The sequence below is a fragment of the Neolamprologus multifasciatus genome, chromosome 17, assembly GCF_963576455.1.
Source record: "Neolamprologus multifasciatus chromosome 17, fNeoMul1.2, whole genome shotgun sequence".
Lineage (NCBI taxonomy): Eukaryota > Metazoa > Chordata > Actinopteri > Cichliformes > Cichlidae > Neolamprologus > Neolamprologus multifasciatus.
Genome location: NC_140455.1, coordinates 7,904,983 through 7,923,227, shown reverse-complemented (window position 1 = coordinate 7,923,227; position 18,245 = coordinate 7,904,983). Strand labels below are relative to the sequence as shown.

Below are 18,245 nucleotides of genomic sequence, written 5' to 3'. Positions count from 1 at the left end.
CTTGTGTTAAAATGCATTTGCAGAATAAACAGAGGACATTTAATTATAGGTAAACATGTAATTCCACACCTGAGTTTAATGTCATATAAGCCTTAAGCGTACCTAAATTGTGCATGCAATAACACACAACACATACAGAGGTAATGGACAGCTGGTTATTTATTACTAAAGTAAGTTACACCTTATTTGCCTCTGCTACTCAACTACAGTACAAATCTGTTTCTTCTATGTGAACTGCAAAGTCATAAAGTGTAATTGAAATAATATAATATACATTACATTGATTGAAACCGCAGAGTGGCAGTGCTCCATTTTCACAATTAGCCCACGTGGTGGCCCAGGAGTATCGGCTGTCCTACAGGCAGGCCAGTCCAGAGACATAGTCCAATTCTCGACAGGTGTGGGCCATACAGAGCCAAGACGACGTTTAACCAAACTGTAACAGCGGTCCTGAGTCGCTATATTAGTTCTACTGCAGATGCATGTCACTGGACTCAACTGTCCTACAGCTGCTTACAAAGTTCTCTCTCGCTCGTCTCTCCTCACATGGCTTCTCTGCTGATTACTCCGTCTGATGTTTGAGCCCTCCTCACAGTTACATCACGATGCCAGCTGGACAGCTGTTCAGATGGTAGGACTACAGAAAGGATTTATCATGGCCTTTTCCTGGCAATTGCAAGTAAAGTACCCCTGAAAAAATAGGCATGCAATGACTGCATGAAGTGTTCATGCAGCCATGGACTGTCTTTTCTGCTTTTCAAGGTCTTTGTGTATCTCTCTGACATTTTTTTCTCTCTATCCTCCTCTTTGTCCATCCTAAAATAGTTCCACCTTTTTAAAGTCTATTAGCAGCCTAAGGTAAGCCTCTTAGGAGAGACTCTTGCTCTCTTGGTGCACAGAAGGCACTCAGTCAGACCAAACAACAATCAGTCACTAATAAAACCAGAGTGGGATTTAAGACTGGATATATCAGAGAGGAAAAGAGGATTGGGCAAGCTAGAGAGGAGAGTATTCATACAAAGTTAAATACCCTGACTGCGTGACTCTGAAGACTAGGCAAAGATAACCCAAATAATATAAAATGCAGTTTTTCATTTAATTTATAAAGAGAAAAAATGTATCTGGCCCAATATGCAAAAGTAATTATACCCTAAACCTAAGAAGTGGTTTTGTCACACTTGGCAGCAAGAATTGCAATCAAGCGTTCGTGATGACTGCCAATGAGCTTTTCACTGCTACTTCCTATTATTCTCCAGATTCCTTTGTGATGAATGATCTTGGAATCAGGCTGTATTTGGAAGTTTTTGGTAGAACTGACAGTTCTGCTAAAGTTAATCATAAACCCTTGGATTTGATTCTGTGCATACAGACAGAAGATCACGCTCCTAAGAGTTAATTTCATGTAAATAAGCTCAGGATCTGGCAGACACATAGTATTTCTAGCTAAGGTGGCAGGACGACAGAGTAGTCAGCATGTTTACCTTTTACATAGACAGTAAGGTTCAAACCACCAAACGCCCAGACCACAATATATTAGGTGTAACTGTCATGGCCAAATCCCTCTACACGCCCATAATGAAGACTATTTTTTTATAAGCCAGAAGCCATCTTACAACACTTATGATCAAAATTATTTTCACTCTGTTCAAGATGTTGTTTTTAGTTTAAGAAGCTCTAGGACAAGCTGTGAGACTGGCAGGGAGACATTGATTTGAAACTTTATTGTAGGTTTTATGATGGTTTTTACTTTTTTGTGGGGTGTCTATTACTTTGAAATTACTGAGGGGAAAGAACAGCTTCTGTAATTAATACAGTTCATCTTCAGCTACATGTATGCCCAGTTTTTGTGCTGAAAGCAAAAAAAGTGAGCAAAATCAGGAGAAAGTTGAGGACATATTTACACTGTACTGACAGGATCTCTCTCACGCATTCATTACTAATTAATTCTACTGGTACATTTCCATGCTACAGTAGTGTTTCGCCTGTCCGTACTATTGGCAGACTGATATACTTAAACTGTCTGAGAAAATAAAAAAATACGAGTGGAAGGTCTAAAATTGGTCATTTTTATCCCACTGCTCTGAAATTGTTAGGCATCCATGGATATAAATGAAACACTTTAGTTGAGTAATTAAAAACAATATAATACTTGTATAACATGTTATATGTGTAAAAATGCTAAAAAAAAAAATTAGCCATTTGTTAGGTAATTGCCATGGAACATGATAACGTTATAATATCAGATACAGATAAGACCCTTCAAGGGTCTAAGATGTCCCAGTATGCCAAGTTTGGTCACTAAACTAAAGAAATAAACAAACAGAGAGTTGGCGTTTTATATATTTACATTAGCTCCTTTGCTGTGTCTCAAATTGTGCACCTTCACTTGCAACTTTGGGTGCATAAAGGCAAGTACCACAGTACCCCTATGGTGTATTCAGAAAGGTCAAAAACTGAGTTTTAATAGCTCAGTTGTTACAATCTTAGCTACATAGTGGCAAAATAAGAAGCTAGTTGCTAGCTGGAAGAAGCATGTCTATTTTAGACAAGTTATATGTCTTCTGATATGGCTTAGTTTTTATATCTTTTTTCAAATGTATGTGTCATGTATAAGAATTTGGTATTATATACAGAGGTTCAAAAATCAAATGTCCCCAAAAAACAGCAGGTAGCACAATAACTGCAGTCAAACCCTGCATCATTTCAGGAAAATGTACAACTCATAGTGTTGGATTTGAGACAGTGTTCTGTCAAAATCCTACAAAATACATGTTAATATTGCCTCTGTCAGTGCGCCCCAGGGCAGCTGTGGCTACAATGTAGCTTGCCATCAACAGTGTGTGAATGTGTGTGTGAATGGGTGGATGACTGGATGTCATCCAGTCGTGTCTCTATGTCTCAGTGTCTCGTCTGCTTCCTTGTGATTCTCCAACACGTTCTCACTCCCAAAGCATAACATTTTACGCTAGGTGACAAATCGTCGATATATTAAACTTCCAGGTGCATGCACATGTACAGATCAGAAAAATGAGGAAACATGAGAACCGTTTGGAATGAATCTAGACATGTGCGTTTGTTTTACTTAAATCGCTTTGGAAAACAATATCTAACGTCATTAAAGTGCTGGTTAAGGTTAGGGATAAGGTTAGGGTTAGGGCTGGGACACATGGCTGGAACATGTATTACCACGAGAGCGTCATTCTACTGGATTTCATCCATAACCCGGCGCGTAGCATAGGAGCGTGGAATGTCACCTTTGGTGTTCCTCAGGAACACCTTGGGACTTGACAAATCGTCCGTATATTACGCCTCAGGAGTGAGAACGGGCTGGATTGTCTCATGTTTCCTGTTTTACCTTGACAGTCCCATGTCCTATGTCAGAGTATCAAGTTTTGCTTCCCCTTGCCTCATTATGCCTTATTCCTCCCAGCTGTGTTTCCCTCCCGTTTCCCATTCTCTCATTGCTCACTTGTGTATTTAAGCCCTATGTTTTCCTTCCATCACCACCCCCATGTGTTTGTTCCCTCCATGCTACTGGTATTTGCCAGTTCTCTGTTCCCAGTTTAGTTCCCTAGTTTCTTAGTGTTTTTGGTTTGAGTTTCATGTTTCTAGTTTCTTATTTTTGTTTTTGTTTTCTGTATTAGTGTAAGGCTATGTCCACACGTACCCGGGTATTTTTGAAAACGCAGATTTTTCTATGCGTTTGCACCTTTCGTCCACACGTAAACGGCGTTTTTGGTCACTGAAAAAGGAGATTTTTAAAAACTCCGGCCAGGGTGGATATTTTTGAAAACTCCGTTTTTGCATTTACGTGTGGACGAGAAAAACTGAGAAAACGCAGTGTCAAAGATGTGCGCCTTTTTTGACGTCACACTGTGCGCCACGTTATTGTTTCGGTGAAATGAATTTCTACAATACTGTTACTGTTAATTGTACTCTCTGCAGTGTTTAAATGCTTACATATACACACAGTTACTGTCCCTCCACACATACCACTCGGTTCTGCTTCTATGCCCCAGCTTTGTTTACTTTTTCCCACCGAGGCTTCTAGACTTCTGATTGGCCAACATTTCTGCACGGTTAGGAATATATCGCCACCTGTTGCTTTGGCATGTTCCTAGCAGCGTTTTCCTTCATTTCTGCCTTTACGTGTGGACGGGATTATTTTTTAAAACGAAAACGGAAAATCTTCGTTTTCAAAAATACCCGTGTACGTAGCCTAAGAGTTGTTCCTGCAATAAAACTGCCGTTTTGAGTTTCCTCTCCATGTATGAGCCCTGCGTTTGGGTCCTACATCCTGCCTGCCACACAGCAAACCATGCCAGTAGGTAGTGTGCTCCATGATAGGGTACTTTTAGAAATGCAAAAATTTTAAGATTGTCGAAAGGCCCAGGTATGTCGATTTTTTTGCAGTATACAAAACTTGAACTTTTTTTCTCAAGTCCACACACAAATATCTTTGTCACCTTTTTGCCTGCTGCAACATGCAGGCTTTAAATCTGTCCCAGCTCACACTGATTCAACTCCTTATAAATGGGTCATGCATTTCTGAGCATGAACATATGTGCATAATGTATGTGTTTAATTTTGCCAGCCTAGTTTTTTTTTTTAGCCAAGTTCTCTCTTCTGCCTCAAGAGCAGTCAGTCATTCAGTCAACCCCTGCACCAGTCGCATACCTTCACAGCCAGGCAGTCACTCTTTTGAAGTGTCTGTCCTATCAACCTAGTTTGCTGTGTGTCACATGATGTCAGACCAATAACTGTACATCAGATCAGCATTCCCATTAGAATCGCTTCCCAAAAGCACAGCCTACTACTCTTATAACCTGTTTATTCACAAACTAAAGCAAGTCAACTGTACATGAAGCAACCGTGTCCCCAATTTGATATGGCTGAGTTTCCCATCAATGATTCATTCAGAATGTGTTTGACATTAAAAATTAAGGCATTGCTGTAATGACTGAATAAATACACCGATCACAAACTATAAAGCGTTAGCAATTATAATTTTTTTTCACTGTTCAATGACCACACTGACACACCCTGTTCTCCTGTGCCCTGATTTGTCTTCTCCGCCACTTTCTACAGTAGCCTGCTCTGTTCCCGTGTCTCACCTTGGTAGTGAGGATACAGATGCAATCCATCCTCACCAGTTCGACTGGCAAACTTTCACCAAAACATCTCGTGGCTCCAACTTTCCTGTTCCACCAATCAGATGTTTGCTGCTTTTGGTGGCATGGTTTTCCCGTCTGTCTGTCTCTGTCTCCTCCTTTCCTTTCATCGTTCAGTTTCTCTCTCCTCCCTTCCTTCTGTCCTCTCCACCTGTCCTTTCATCGGAGCAGCCAGATAGGACTTCTCTCCTAAAACAGAGGCCGAATCGGAAACATGGCGAGTCTGTCCCGATGCACCTCGACCCACCCTCTTGGTTTCCAGCTGCTTTCTTCGATTTATGGCAGCTGGTAGCCACATTTTGAACTCGAAGAGTGCATGGCTCAGAATATATATCGGCACGCATGCAGAACACTCAGCACACACACACACACACACACAAACACACACACGAAAAAGCGGCAAACGTCTAGAGACAGCCGCAGAAGCGCACACACATGGATGCACAGGCAAACACTCACACTGACAGACGTGTATGCACAGACATAAGCGCATACACAAACAGATTCACACACACTCACACCACTCTCTGCTTTTTTTATCAGGTCAGGTCTCTGTTTGGCAGAAGTGGTGGGGCTTGAGTGAACAGTAACAGCGGTATAGCAATGGATGCTCTACTTTCAACTTTTTGACTGTGGGTGAAGTTAAAGCTCCACATATAGCCGAAAGCTACACGCAGAGCTGCGATTTGACTCTTTTGCTTTTCCTTGATACACAACATTACTACTGCTGGCACTGTAATATACTGTATGTGTACAATATACAGTAAATGCTGTAATATAGAGCAAATACTATACACTACCTGTGGCGCTGAGAGAGAAAGGAAAGTTGGAGTAAGCAAATCTATGTCTAACACCCACATCTGTAGCAGAGCATGAACATGTGCAACATGTCTTCGAGTTCACATGTGCATTTGTATCTGCTCTACTTTTTTGTCCTATTCCGGTGCTTGCACTCATTGTTGTTTTTTCCTGATGCTCTCCGTTGCCAACAGAAAGTGGTCAGTCTGTCTGCACTGGGCTGTGATAACCAGAATCATTATTAATAGCTTTGGGGTGAAAACAAAAAAAACTATCCTTCACTATCCAAACAAAAGTGAGTTCTTATTAGACAAGGTCATGATGGCAAGGCAGTAACATTTTGAATAGTTTAAAGGACCTACCAAGTGTAATGTGGGCTGCTGTGGAAAAGGATGGTGCAATTTTGGCCACTACAACAAGAATTAGATGAAGAGTGTTTACATGCATTGCTACACTTTCAGCTGTATAGCAATTCTAAACAAAGCGAGTGGCTTGAAGTGGTACATGCTAGCTATCCAGCATTTTGACTAGAAGAAAGTCTGTGTTTTGTCCCAGGTGGGTGTGACATTACAGGAAAAGTATATACGAGCATAGCAACATATCATTATTTCCATCAACCTCAGAGGAGATGAGGGCACAGGTACAGCTAACGTGTTTGAACAGGTGACCCGGGTTTGAGTCAATCCTGAACTATTTTCTGTGTCATTTTCACTTGTTCGTTCCCGTTACAACAAATGAATAATGGCCCACAAAATAATTTTTAAAAAACACAGAAAAATAAACAAAAGGGGGAAAAAAAAGTGTGCTCCATATTGAATAATCTACTAATCAAAAAGTTGTAATTCTTCTCCAATCCATGAAGTGTGCTTGGGCAAGATACTGTGTGATAGATGAGGCTCGGTACGCTCCGAACAAAAGAAATAATTGCTCAGTTTCCATATTGGCTGGGCTTTACTTAACATTTTGAAAATTGACCCATTTTTGTGATCAAAAATGAAAACTTGATGCTTCCAACTCCACAAATTCAATCATCATGTAAAGAGCAGAACTTTAGTAAACAGACACACTGAAAAAAGCACAATGGCATTACTCTAATGATGCTCTATGTTCAGTCATCAGCAACAAGCCTGCGGTCAAAAAGCTAAAAACTAAAGGAAACCATCAATCCTTGTTTACCCGAGGGTTAGGGTTAACCCTTTGACCTCATTCTGCTGACTGTCCAGATTATTAAAATGTTACTTAAACTGTTTCCCTTTGTCATATTATGCAATGCATGAATCTGTATAAACAACCTGCCTATCTTATTCTGCCTGCTGCTGCCACCACAAGACTTTCGATGTACTGATTCAAGAGCAGACGTGGTGTCCCTCATAAACACTTCTCAGGAACGTTTCTAACACCTTCTGAAAATGTCATTTTCAAAGTCAATAGTTTAACAATCACAACATAATCAATTAAAACGTGTTTCCTGTTTTATTTTGATAGTCTCACGTCCTGTGTTCAGTGTGTTCAGTTTTGCTAGTCTCGTTCTAAGTATTCTTAGTTTAGTTTCCTCACAGTTTCGTTAGTGTTTATGGTCTCCTTTTGCCTTTGTTTTGTTCCTGCCTTTAGCCACAATAAACCGGCTCGCTGTTTTGTTAAGATTTCGTTTTCTTGCTTCTGTTTATCTGCATCTGGGTTCACACTGCAAATTCCAAGAGTCTGCAGCTGCAGACTCGTGACACAACCTCTATCTCATTTCCTGTCAGCTACAGACAGATTTGCTGCAGCTTTCCTGTGGTGCTTACAACAAAACATAAAGAGATGTCTTACCTTGTTGTGGGTCACTGGGCTTGTGGGTGGCCTGGAGAGGGCTGGGCCATGGGTTGGGCTAGTGGAAGGGCCCTTTCCTGGCCCAGGACTGGTTGGGCTGGTTGGAGAAAAGAGATCAAGGGAGGTTGCAAATAGGTGAACTCCAAATATGTGTCCATTAGTGTTCTGTTCTATATCTAAATTCCTAATAGCATGTTGAAGTACTTTATAGAGATATTACACTAGCAATCAATGCACATTCATATTACCAGAGACTGCACTCACGCATAAGGTCCTTTGTTCAGCTGTCCAGGAGGACTTGTGGACCTGCGTCCGCTGAAGGTGAATTTTGCCTGGCTTGGACTAGTCGGACTTGGAATGGGAGTGACTTTGCTGAATCCTGAGTCCTTGCTGGTCAGAGGAGCAATAGGGACAGAATCTGTGACTTTGTTGGGACCTGGGCTTGTGCTGGAAGGGATCCTGGTGCGGGCAGGTTTGACCGGAGCAGTTGGAGACACAAGGCCTTGAATGGTGCTCGAGACGAGGGCTGAGACTGTCACCAGGTCCGAAGACGCAGGAATGCTTTGTGGGCTGGTGGAGCTTTCTGAAGAAACGCCAGAGCTGGTGGCAGTAAGCTTTGTTCCATTTAGCGACACTCCAGGAGATGTATTTGTGGAGCCGGTCGGGGTTTCTGCATTACTAACTGTGACACTGGGTTTAGAAGTCTCCGCTTCAAATGATTTGGAGCCCCCCGGTTGAGCAGGAGGAAGAGGAGCACGGTACTTCACTTTGGCCAGCTGCAACTCAGGTGTGCTGGACTGTGTTGTAGGTGACGATGACTTTGTTGCTGGTGTTGCTGATGGTACTGGAGGCGCAGGATACTTGACTGACCTGGGTTTGGAGACGAGTGGTTTGGGTTGGGATTGTCCATCAGAAATGCTGGAGGTCAAGGGACTTGTGGAGGACAGTGGCTGGGCTGAGGGTTCTGCTGGCAGCCTGCAGGAGGCAGCAAGGTTCTTGGGACTGTCCGCAGAGCACTTGTTGTCTGCAAGGACAGTAAACTCATAGTACTCCTGGATATCTGGAAAAAGGAGGAAAGTAACAATGTGAACGGGTGTAGTGATTAACTAGACCCTACAGAAGTGGGCAAATCACTGAGTGCAAACAGTGAGTGTTTGATTGATACATTAATTTATTCACCAAAAGACAGATTAGTTGATCATTAAAAAAATTAATCCATGGTGTAATTTATAATCAGTTAACCTTTAAAAATCATATCGTGCAAAAGTCTTGGGCCATCCCACATTTCATTATATTTTGCTTCATAAGAGCCAGAGTTTCCCTCAGTTGATCCATCTACTGTTCACTGAAGAATCAAGAATCAAGCCATTCTCTCAGGAGAGAGGTGCAATAGTAAGAGCCTACAGCCATCTGTAGGCTGGACGGGGTGAAGGCAGTGGCGTTGGGGATCTTGTCAAAAACCGATGGAATTATGAACACAGAAAAGTACTGTCAGGTTTTGATCCACCAGCTAATACCGAGCACAAAGCCAATGCCGGAAAAACATAGATGGATAGAAAAACACACCAAAAAAAGCATAAAATATGAATGATCTTCAGGACTTGCACCTCACAGGTAGTGCAATTAGACATCTACCTAAGTATTTATTAGGTATATGTCTGCATTTAAAGTAACTACTGAATATGGTGGAAAGGCCACCATGACAGCTAGATGTGCGTGGGGAGAACAGACATCACTAAGTGTCGAGGCATCACCACTAATTAACCAGTTTTAACCAAAAAGGCCAATAAATGCTTATTTGTTAAGAACCTGGCAAACTTGACGGGTGTACAGTCCAGCTTTTTTTGTTTTCTGTGTGTGGCTCTCTAATTTGTTTGCAGTGAATTTTATCAGATGAGATTTGATAAGTTTACTCCACCTGTAGAATGACCTGATTTGCCTGCTTTGTATTCCAGTGTGTCGGGATTTGGTACCGGTGGGTGTAAGAGCGCCTGTTATACAGTACGACAGGTTTAGTTACTGAGTGGCCGTAGATAAAAGTGCAGATATGGGGAAATGCTTGCCTCTTATTTACAGTCAGTTGTTCCCTTAAAAGTCATGTTGCCGTGACTGTTAAGTCAACTGCAGGTTGGCAGCTAACAAATGAATGCCCTATTTAAATGTAGCCCCTATGTTCTGAAAACAACTATCTGCAACTGTCCCAGGATTGGTTAAAGTTGTTAAGGGAGTCCCCACTGTGAGCTGGACAGAGGCTGAGATGTTAAAAAAAGCTGCTCCAGCAGAGCTTAACTATTACTTTATAGTATATGCTAAATTATTCAGATGCAAGCAAAACCGAGATGGTCACAAAGAGACCCCATATCTCAGAGTACACCAGTAGAGAATGCGTTACCTAATGAAACATAGCTAATACTCTGAGGACCTCTAGTGGCGACATAATATTACTAGCAATGGTTCGCTTCCCCTAATCCACAGTACAGCTGACAAATAGTTCTGCACGAAATCATATATCATCCTGTAAGTACATCTCAAATAAGTTTGGTGGCTATAACACAGATGATAAGGGGGAATAAAAAAGGACAGTGAAATGTAAATAGTGGAATAATCCAGTGCAGCAGCAGGAACGCAAACCCATACACAAAGTCTTCTCTAATCTTTACCAGAAAAAGGATCAATAACAATATCAAGCAACAAAACAGGGGAAGCATTATTTCGCAACACATCAGATCCAATTTGGTTCAAGTAAAAAGTCAAGCTTCAAAAGAGGAACTGAGTGAACAGCATAAACAAGCACACAAACGCTGGCACAATAAACGTGAGAAGGTGCGCTGCTGTAATAGCTACAGGTGTGGGCGGGGTAGAAAGCAGGTGGGGCCTGGGAGTGAAAACCAGTTTGTCACCATTAACATTACCATGAGGATTCTCGTGTGATTAAGCAACAGTTAATCAAAGGAAGCTTTGCTGGTTAGACTGTCACTTTGTTAGAGGTATTTGTACATAGATTTAGATTTTAAAGGTGGGTGCTTGCTTTCTGTGACACCCTACGCTCTGCTCCCCATTTTTCTCCTTAGCGGTCCAGTGACAGCACAGCTCAAACATCTTGTAAAAACTGTATCAGCCCCACAGAAATGAAACAGTTCATGAATTCAGCCTATTTTCTGCAGACCTAATGTTGGAAATCTAGTCAGTCCCTGTCAATCCCAAACACAGCATGACAATGCTTGTAGTGTGGTATCTGGTAAGACACGAATCTTGATAAATGAACAAAATCCATGCACAACATTGAGATTATTGCATTATTGCGAAGAGGAAGTGAAGAATCAAACGAAAGGCTCAAATCTTTAAGATCGATAAAACGGATATTTACCCTTGCTGAAACTTTCTTTTTTATTAGTCAGTGAACTAACATAATGTAATTCACAAATGGCAAAACCACCGTCTCTACTTTTATAAAAATGATGTAAAATGTTATAAAATAATTGCATGTGGACTAATCTGCACGTAAGATGAATGGTTAGACACCAGAAGTGCAAAAATGTTGTGATGTGTTAAGATAAAGTGCAAGAAGTTATGCAGATGTATGCGTTAAACTGATAGCAAATTAAACATAAAATACACGTAATGCCTGACAGAAAGCACTCCAAGCACAGCTTAATTTCCAAAAAAGTCAATATAAAAGAAGTTTGCCTAAATTGTCAAAATCCAGGAAATCTGATCAAAGCTGACCAAAGCAAATTTTCTTACCAAGAAGTGCACTGAAGAGCTGACTTTGAAAGACGTTGATGACTTTGTCCAAAGACTGCTGCAGCTGGTGGTCTTCCTCCACAGGTCCCTGCTTGGCCTTTTGCTGTCTCTGGTCTAGCTTGGCTCGATACTGCTGGAGCAGCTCCAGGGCACGCTGGGCGTCTAAAGAAAACATAAATAAATAAATAGAAAAAAACATGGTTTTTATCTCTTCTGGAAAACACAATTTCCAGCTGCTCTTAAGCAGAGCAAGGAGACTCTAGATGTTAAAAGCTTTTAATTGCAGATAACTACGGTTAAAATTGAGAATTTCTGCATGTCTGTCTGAAAAATAAAGTGTCTTCATTCATTTTTTTTCAAACCAGGGTTGGTTTGAAAAAAAATAAAATAAAAAAAGTAGATGACTCTGTGTTTTCCCCCCCAGGCTACTAGATCACAACTTCTATTAGGGTTTTTAATGATCAGTGAAAGCCTTCTTAATTAAAATGGTAATTAAGACTTCATAACCCGTGTATTTGCACATTTTATGGATTAAAAATAAACTATAACATTCTACTGCCATCCTTTATATCGCCCCGATGCCCTCATGCAGAAGAGTAGTAGAGTTTATGGTGCAAGGGAAGGTGCAGGCTGCAAATTCCAGTCTCCGAACAGCTGATTAAACCGGAAGCAGTGACGATCAACGTCAAACTTCGACTAAATGTGTCAGCGCGTACATTAACTTTACACTTGCATGACAATACGTAAAGCCAAATGAATTAAAAGGGTGGCAATTCAATTTCTATGCATCTATCTGCAAGCACTTTTATATTGAAGAGCTCTATTTCTGGGCAGCTTTGCTGTTTTTTGCATTTCACTGCAAAAAACAGCCAACGTGTTGTTGTCTAAATATTATGTATGCCGAATTTACAACAGCGTCGGAGTATGCAGTAAGAGCCCTGGAGCTATTTTCTAAAAGTCGTGTACACGTACACTGACTAGTTCCTCGTTTAAAAGTGCAGGTGTTTCGCACAAGTTTCGTGCGCTAACGCATAGGAGCGCCTCGCGGAGCTAGCGCAACATCAACGCGACCTTTTTGAGTGGCTAAAAGTGACACGTTCGGTGTCACAAATTGCGTTATACGATAAGAATATTAACACAGAAGTATTATAACACAGAAGTGTAACTAAAGACCGAAAGTCCATTTTCTTAACAAGTATTTTCTTTACCTTTCTGTCGCACAGGCATGGTGGCACGCACGCCGAGTCCTCCTCCCCTGGCTCACACCGATCCGACTCTGTTATCACAGATGTGAGCGTCTGTCCCGCGACAGCCTGCTCACCCAAACTGGGACACCGAACTGTCACCACAACAGGCACCACCGACCTGTTCGGTAGTTAAGAGAAAATATAATTCAATGGAGTGTTGAAAAAAGTGTCAGAAAACTGACACAGACACTGTCAACAAACGCTGACAATCACCGCGTGGACTTAGAACCCGGAGTAATAATGATAGCGTGATTGTTTTTCCCCTCCCTCTGTTCCTCTTTCACTTCAAGGCTCCCTGTGTCACCATTTGGTTAAACTAATACCGATTTCTTCACCCAGTGACTTGACTCAAAACGCCGTCCGACCGGTTGAACGGTCCTGCGAGACGAACACACACACACACACACACACACACACACACGCACACGCACACACACACACACACACTCAACTGAACACCACAGATGAAGCAGGTTGGAGGGGCTCTTCATAAGGAGCTTGTGTCTTGCAGGTATTGTCATGTTAAACAGCCATATTGTATGCAGTGGATAAAAGCCCGGTCTATTCTGGGGTGCCTATCCACATCTAATCCACTCAATGCCGAGGACAGACTTGGGTTTACAGATACTGATCTAACTACATTAAATCTATGAAAGCTTTCCTCTCCTGTTCCCAGCTTAGTCTTTGGCTCTTGTCACTCAGTTATGTCTGTTTATGGAGCTTACATGGGTGCATACAAAGAAAAACACAAGGGGGTCCAATTGAAATGTCACTGGTGCAATCCCAGCAAAAGTCCAGGCACTTCATCCCTGTGTGGTTTTAGCCATATTGTCATGGTAAACAGAGTGTGCTGAGTAGATGAAAACCATCCCCTGTACCAGACGTGTCTCACTAAACTGTAGTGATCCACATCCCTACCAGGCAAGTCTTCTTTAGTAGTGGAAAGAAATAAAGTCTTTCATTAGAATCTAATGACTATATATGAGTATATATAGAGAGCGATAATGCCCATTCAGCTTTAGCATGCAGTCTGTCGTCCCTCCTTTTCTACCTTTATGCGAGCTGTAGCCTGGTTTCCTGGTTGTCTCTGAGCAAGAGTTGTAAAAAGTTTTGCTATTCCAGTCACAGCGACACGGGAGATGCTCAATCAGTATCAGCATCTGCTGCCCCATTCAGTGAAAAAAACAAAACTCTGTGTGATATAAATCAAAATTTATCAGTATTTTTGACCTATTGTCTTTGCCCTTTGCATGAATTAAGTTTCTTAAAAGTGAGGTGTTTCGCTATCAGTGATCAAGTGGGGATCCTAAAGCTACACAAGCCAGAAAAATGCTGTTTTTCTACCCATGCATTTACTGCTTCAGCATTGTGTTTGGGATCATTGTCATGGCAAATAATGAATATATTACTATATATTGACACTTACTAACCGCCACCCTTGAGAGGAAATTTATATAGAGTAGTGTTTTTGAATGTAACTGTAAATTTCCATAATTAATTAAAACGTCTCCTGACAGGTTAGTGGGACTGTGAAACATTTCCTTTTAAAAAACATAACACTCAAGATGTTTTACACATAGACAGAATGCCACCACAATATCACCCACTAGTTTTGGGGTCTGTATTTCATTTCCTGCTTCCATGTTGGCTTTTTGGACCCAGAACATACTTTATATGGATCAATGGGTCGATTGCTAATTTATTGCCTGCTACACCAATTAGCTCAGTTGACAATGTCCAATCATAAACTATGAGATGGTGAAAAATAGATACACATGTTGGCTATTTTTTGCTAAGCAACAGACTTACTAAGTACTATTAATATTGCTCAGGAAACCTGAAGCCCAAACTCCTGATCTGTACCACTGACACATCTGTTAGGACATCACAAAAAGCTGTGCCTAGCACAAGAGCTAACAGCAAGCTAAGCAAGCTGTACTGGGAAACACTGAAGTAATAAGTGAGCGTAATAATAAATATGAATCCATAATGCTTCAGTTGTTACTTAAAGCTGAAGAGATTTTGCCAACTCATTAGTCATAACTAGCAAAAACCTACACCAAGGGCAATTTTTGTCAGGTCTGCTGCACTTTTCACATTCTTCATTTTGTATTTAGTTGTGACTTGAACAAAATTCTGTTGCAGATATACATTTTGGTCACTGTGAAGTATAATTGCTGTATGTGCAATGATATTTGTGCAAAGTTTTATTGACATTGGCACACCCATTAAGAAACAGATAGTGTTAATACAAACATGCACATGCACTTATCATTATAGCAAGGATATAAATAAATAAACTAATAATTGTGGTTATTTAAGTGGTTCTTGCAAGCTTTCTGTTTTAAAGAATGTAGCTGACATTTGTATCTCTGTCACTGTGTCAGTTATTAAGAGGAAGTGGCAATAAACTGTCCACTTTTACCTTAAGCAGCACACTTATGCGACTGGAAGCATTTAATCTCTTACATAGGTCATCAACATAGTAGACGGACATATATGGTATGGTTTCATCACCTAATTTTAGTATTTCTTTCAGAGTCATTTTCAAATTATTTCCTGTTTGCTAAATTTAGCTAACCTATATTTTTTAAAAGTTACATATAGATATATAAGATGAAGAGCTCTACTTCCAGGATATGTTAAACTATGAAAATCAATCTATGCTTGGTTTAATAGACAGGAAACTGTTATTGATCATTTCATCCAACTAGCCAAAGAGTAGCTTTTCCTAAATGATGTGGTGTCCTTTTGTTCCACTGCCTTGTTTATCTTTGTTTTACTGTGACGTGGTGTGTTTAATGGGTGAGCATAAATCACCTTTAGAGGCAATCGTAAGACTAAAAAGATGAAATCATTCAGAGAGTGACATTAGAAAAGCAGAGTTCATGCATGCTGGAGACACACTGCGCCTGTGTCTTCATGTGGACAGTAGAGCAGATGGACACTTCCATCAGCATAAGCATGCAGCAGCTGAATGCAGGTCATGGACCCAGGCTCTGGTATTGTTATTGATTAGGTCAGAAGAGCTTATTGACCCTTTTGGTGGGTGCACATAAACTCTCGCTCTGTATCTGTTACAAATTCTCGCCAGCAGTCACTCTGATTCCAGTATAATACATGAGTCAGAGTGGGGAGTAAATGCATGCATGATTGTGTAAGTGGGTTGGTCATGTGGCAAACAGAAGTATCTTTTTGTCCAATGCAGTGTGTAAAAGACAGAGTAAAGAGGGAAGGGAACAAAAGGGCGTCATTCTGCTTTTTGCCAGAATGTACGTTAGTGTGTGGGCGCCTGTGTGTGTGTGTGTGCGGTGTTACTCTCTATTGTTTATTGTCGGCTGATACCACAGTAAGCAGACTTGTTCTACAGTGGGCTCTGATGCCAAGAGAACAGTGGGGAATGGTACAAACCAGCCACCGGATAGAGAGTTTAGAAAAAAGGCATCTAACTTCCAGTTTGGTTGCAGAGACAAAAACTCAGATGTGTTAATAATACACATCACACACATCATCAACAGGTACTTAAATTCCTCTTGACAAATATCTGTTACTGTTGTTTGTTTACAGTTACATGTGCATTCATTTGTATTGAATGTTAATGATGCACATAGTTGATTGAGCAATGCAGCTGACTTTATGCAGGTAAGTCAAAATATTTTATGAGCTGCTCACATGTTTAGCGTGCAATGTGTTAAACTGAAAAGTAACTACTAATGTATCTGTGATGCATTCAAAAATACTGGACGTCATTGAGGAAATTACATATTTTCTTTATTACCTTTTCGGATAAATTTTTATTATATTTTTTTAAAAAAGAAGAAAATATATAGAAAAAACCCCCATTTGCCTTATTTTAAATGGCAAATTACAAAACAACCCACGTACTTCACCATACTGTGTAATGCAGACAAAATGACTGCTGAGTAACTGAACACACAGGGCAATGGACTCCATCCATTCATTTCAGGATCACTGTGAGGGCTGGATCATATCCCAACAGCCATAGGGCAAGAGGCGAGGTGCATCCTGGACAGTCTTATCCGTCTGTCAGTCACCCCAGAGTACAAGGAGAACATGCAAACTCCTCAAAGCTGGGATTTTCGTTGGCCTACAAATGAACTCACTGATTCATTCTCATTAAATTTCCTTTTCACTAATTCCCACTACATACATCGAAGGCTTCTGGTTAAGTTCATAAAACGTTTTGGTTTCAACTAAGATTTCCATATAGAGCTGTTAAGTCTAATTGTTGAATGTTGTCATTGGGTTTCTTAAATTTGTAAGTCTGAGTTCAATCTATAGGATCAAGACATCCCTTTGTCTCTGACCACCTCTCCAGCCACTCTGTGCAGGGGGAGGTTTTATTGCAGATACATCCTAACTGAAAGATCTGTTTCTTGTGATGTTGCTTCCTGCTTTTATGATCCTTTTGGTGAGCAGGAAGTCATGCACACACACACACACACACACACACGTTCTTGCACATGCATACAGGTGCTTACACATACACACACATAGTGCCTTGTCTTAGAACCATTGGGGGTTTACGGAGGGAGCTGCTTGTGCTGTGATGTGTATTGTAACAGTTTGTCAATAAATAGCTGCGAGGGAAGCTGCTCTTTGAAGGATTTTGGGCATGAGACTGGTTAGGAGCATGAGCTCCAAGAGCTGGTTCTTGACCAAAACATCCCTCGTTAGCGAGTGAAAAACCAGTTGAAGATGTTCTGTTATGTCTTGTGTTCTTCATGAGGAATAAGTCTCTAAACTAGCGGGGCTTGTGGAAGCACAGACCCAACAAGAACCAATTACTACTTTCTGGATTTGAATTATCATGTTAAATCGTTTGCCTTAATTGCACAGTAACCTGTGTGCATGAACTAGTAAGATTTTCATACTTACCGCGATGCGCCAAGCTTTTTCTTCAACGTGGGTTTTGAGCCCCAGAAGAGACACATTGTGAGGCACCTGTCAGAACTCGGCTGACCCTCTGCGATCTACAGCTCAGATAAGTGTCAAGAATAGATGAGATGGATGGATCAAGAGGGATGAAGAGGAGTCAGGCTGTTAGCCTAATGGACAGAGAGACAAAGGAGCATCTGCAGAGATGATGAGAGGCCCTGCTGAGTTTAATCCACAGAGGTAACTGTAATCTCCCACAGACCTGCTGAGGCAATCCTCGTCACTGTCTTTTCCTTCACATAATTTATCCATCGGTTCCTTTTCTTTTCCCATTTCCTACATCACTTTTTTTCCCATATTCACCTTTCACCATCTGTTCTGTTCAGCTTCCTTCACTGCAGCATTACTTTCATTCCTTATTCTGGCCCCTGCATTTCCCGCATCTGCATTTGAACTCGTTTTTTTCCTCACTCCTTTCTCCTGCCTCCCCTTTTCCTTACGCGTAAATATGGAAAGAAGAGCGTTGTTTTATTCCTCCACCCTCCTAAAAACAGCTCAGTGCACCAGGAGAAGC

General features: G+C 41.1%; 1 protein-coding gene across 6 annotated transcripts in view; it reads right to left on the bottom strand.

Moving 5' to 3' along the window:
- The window catches only part of LOC146498875 (discs large homolog 1-like protein), a 122,101-nt gene extending 108,948 nt beyond the window's left edge, over positions 1–13,153 (bottom strand). The window contains exons 1-4 of one of the 6 annotated variants that reach the window (XR_014870210.1): positions 12,734–13,153; positions 11,526–11,687; positions 8,046–8,841; positions 7,782–7,878 (exon numbers count right to left, since the gene is read on the bottom strand). Coding sequence is in view for 5 of the 6 variants with exons in the window: in XM_085138017.1 (XP_084994143.1) it covers positions 7,782–7,878; positions 8,046–8,841; positions 11,526–11,687; positions 12,734–12,752 (1,074 nt within the window). In the remaining variant the exon portion in view is untranslated. The remainder of the gene's footprint in view (positions 1–7,781; positions 7,879–8,045; positions 8,842–11,525; positions 11,688–12,733) is intronic. The other 5 variants (XM_085138017.1, XM_085138019.1, XM_085138018.1 and 2 more) reach the window with 5 other exon arrangements.
- Positions 13,154–18,245: the final 5,092 nt, after the last annotated feature.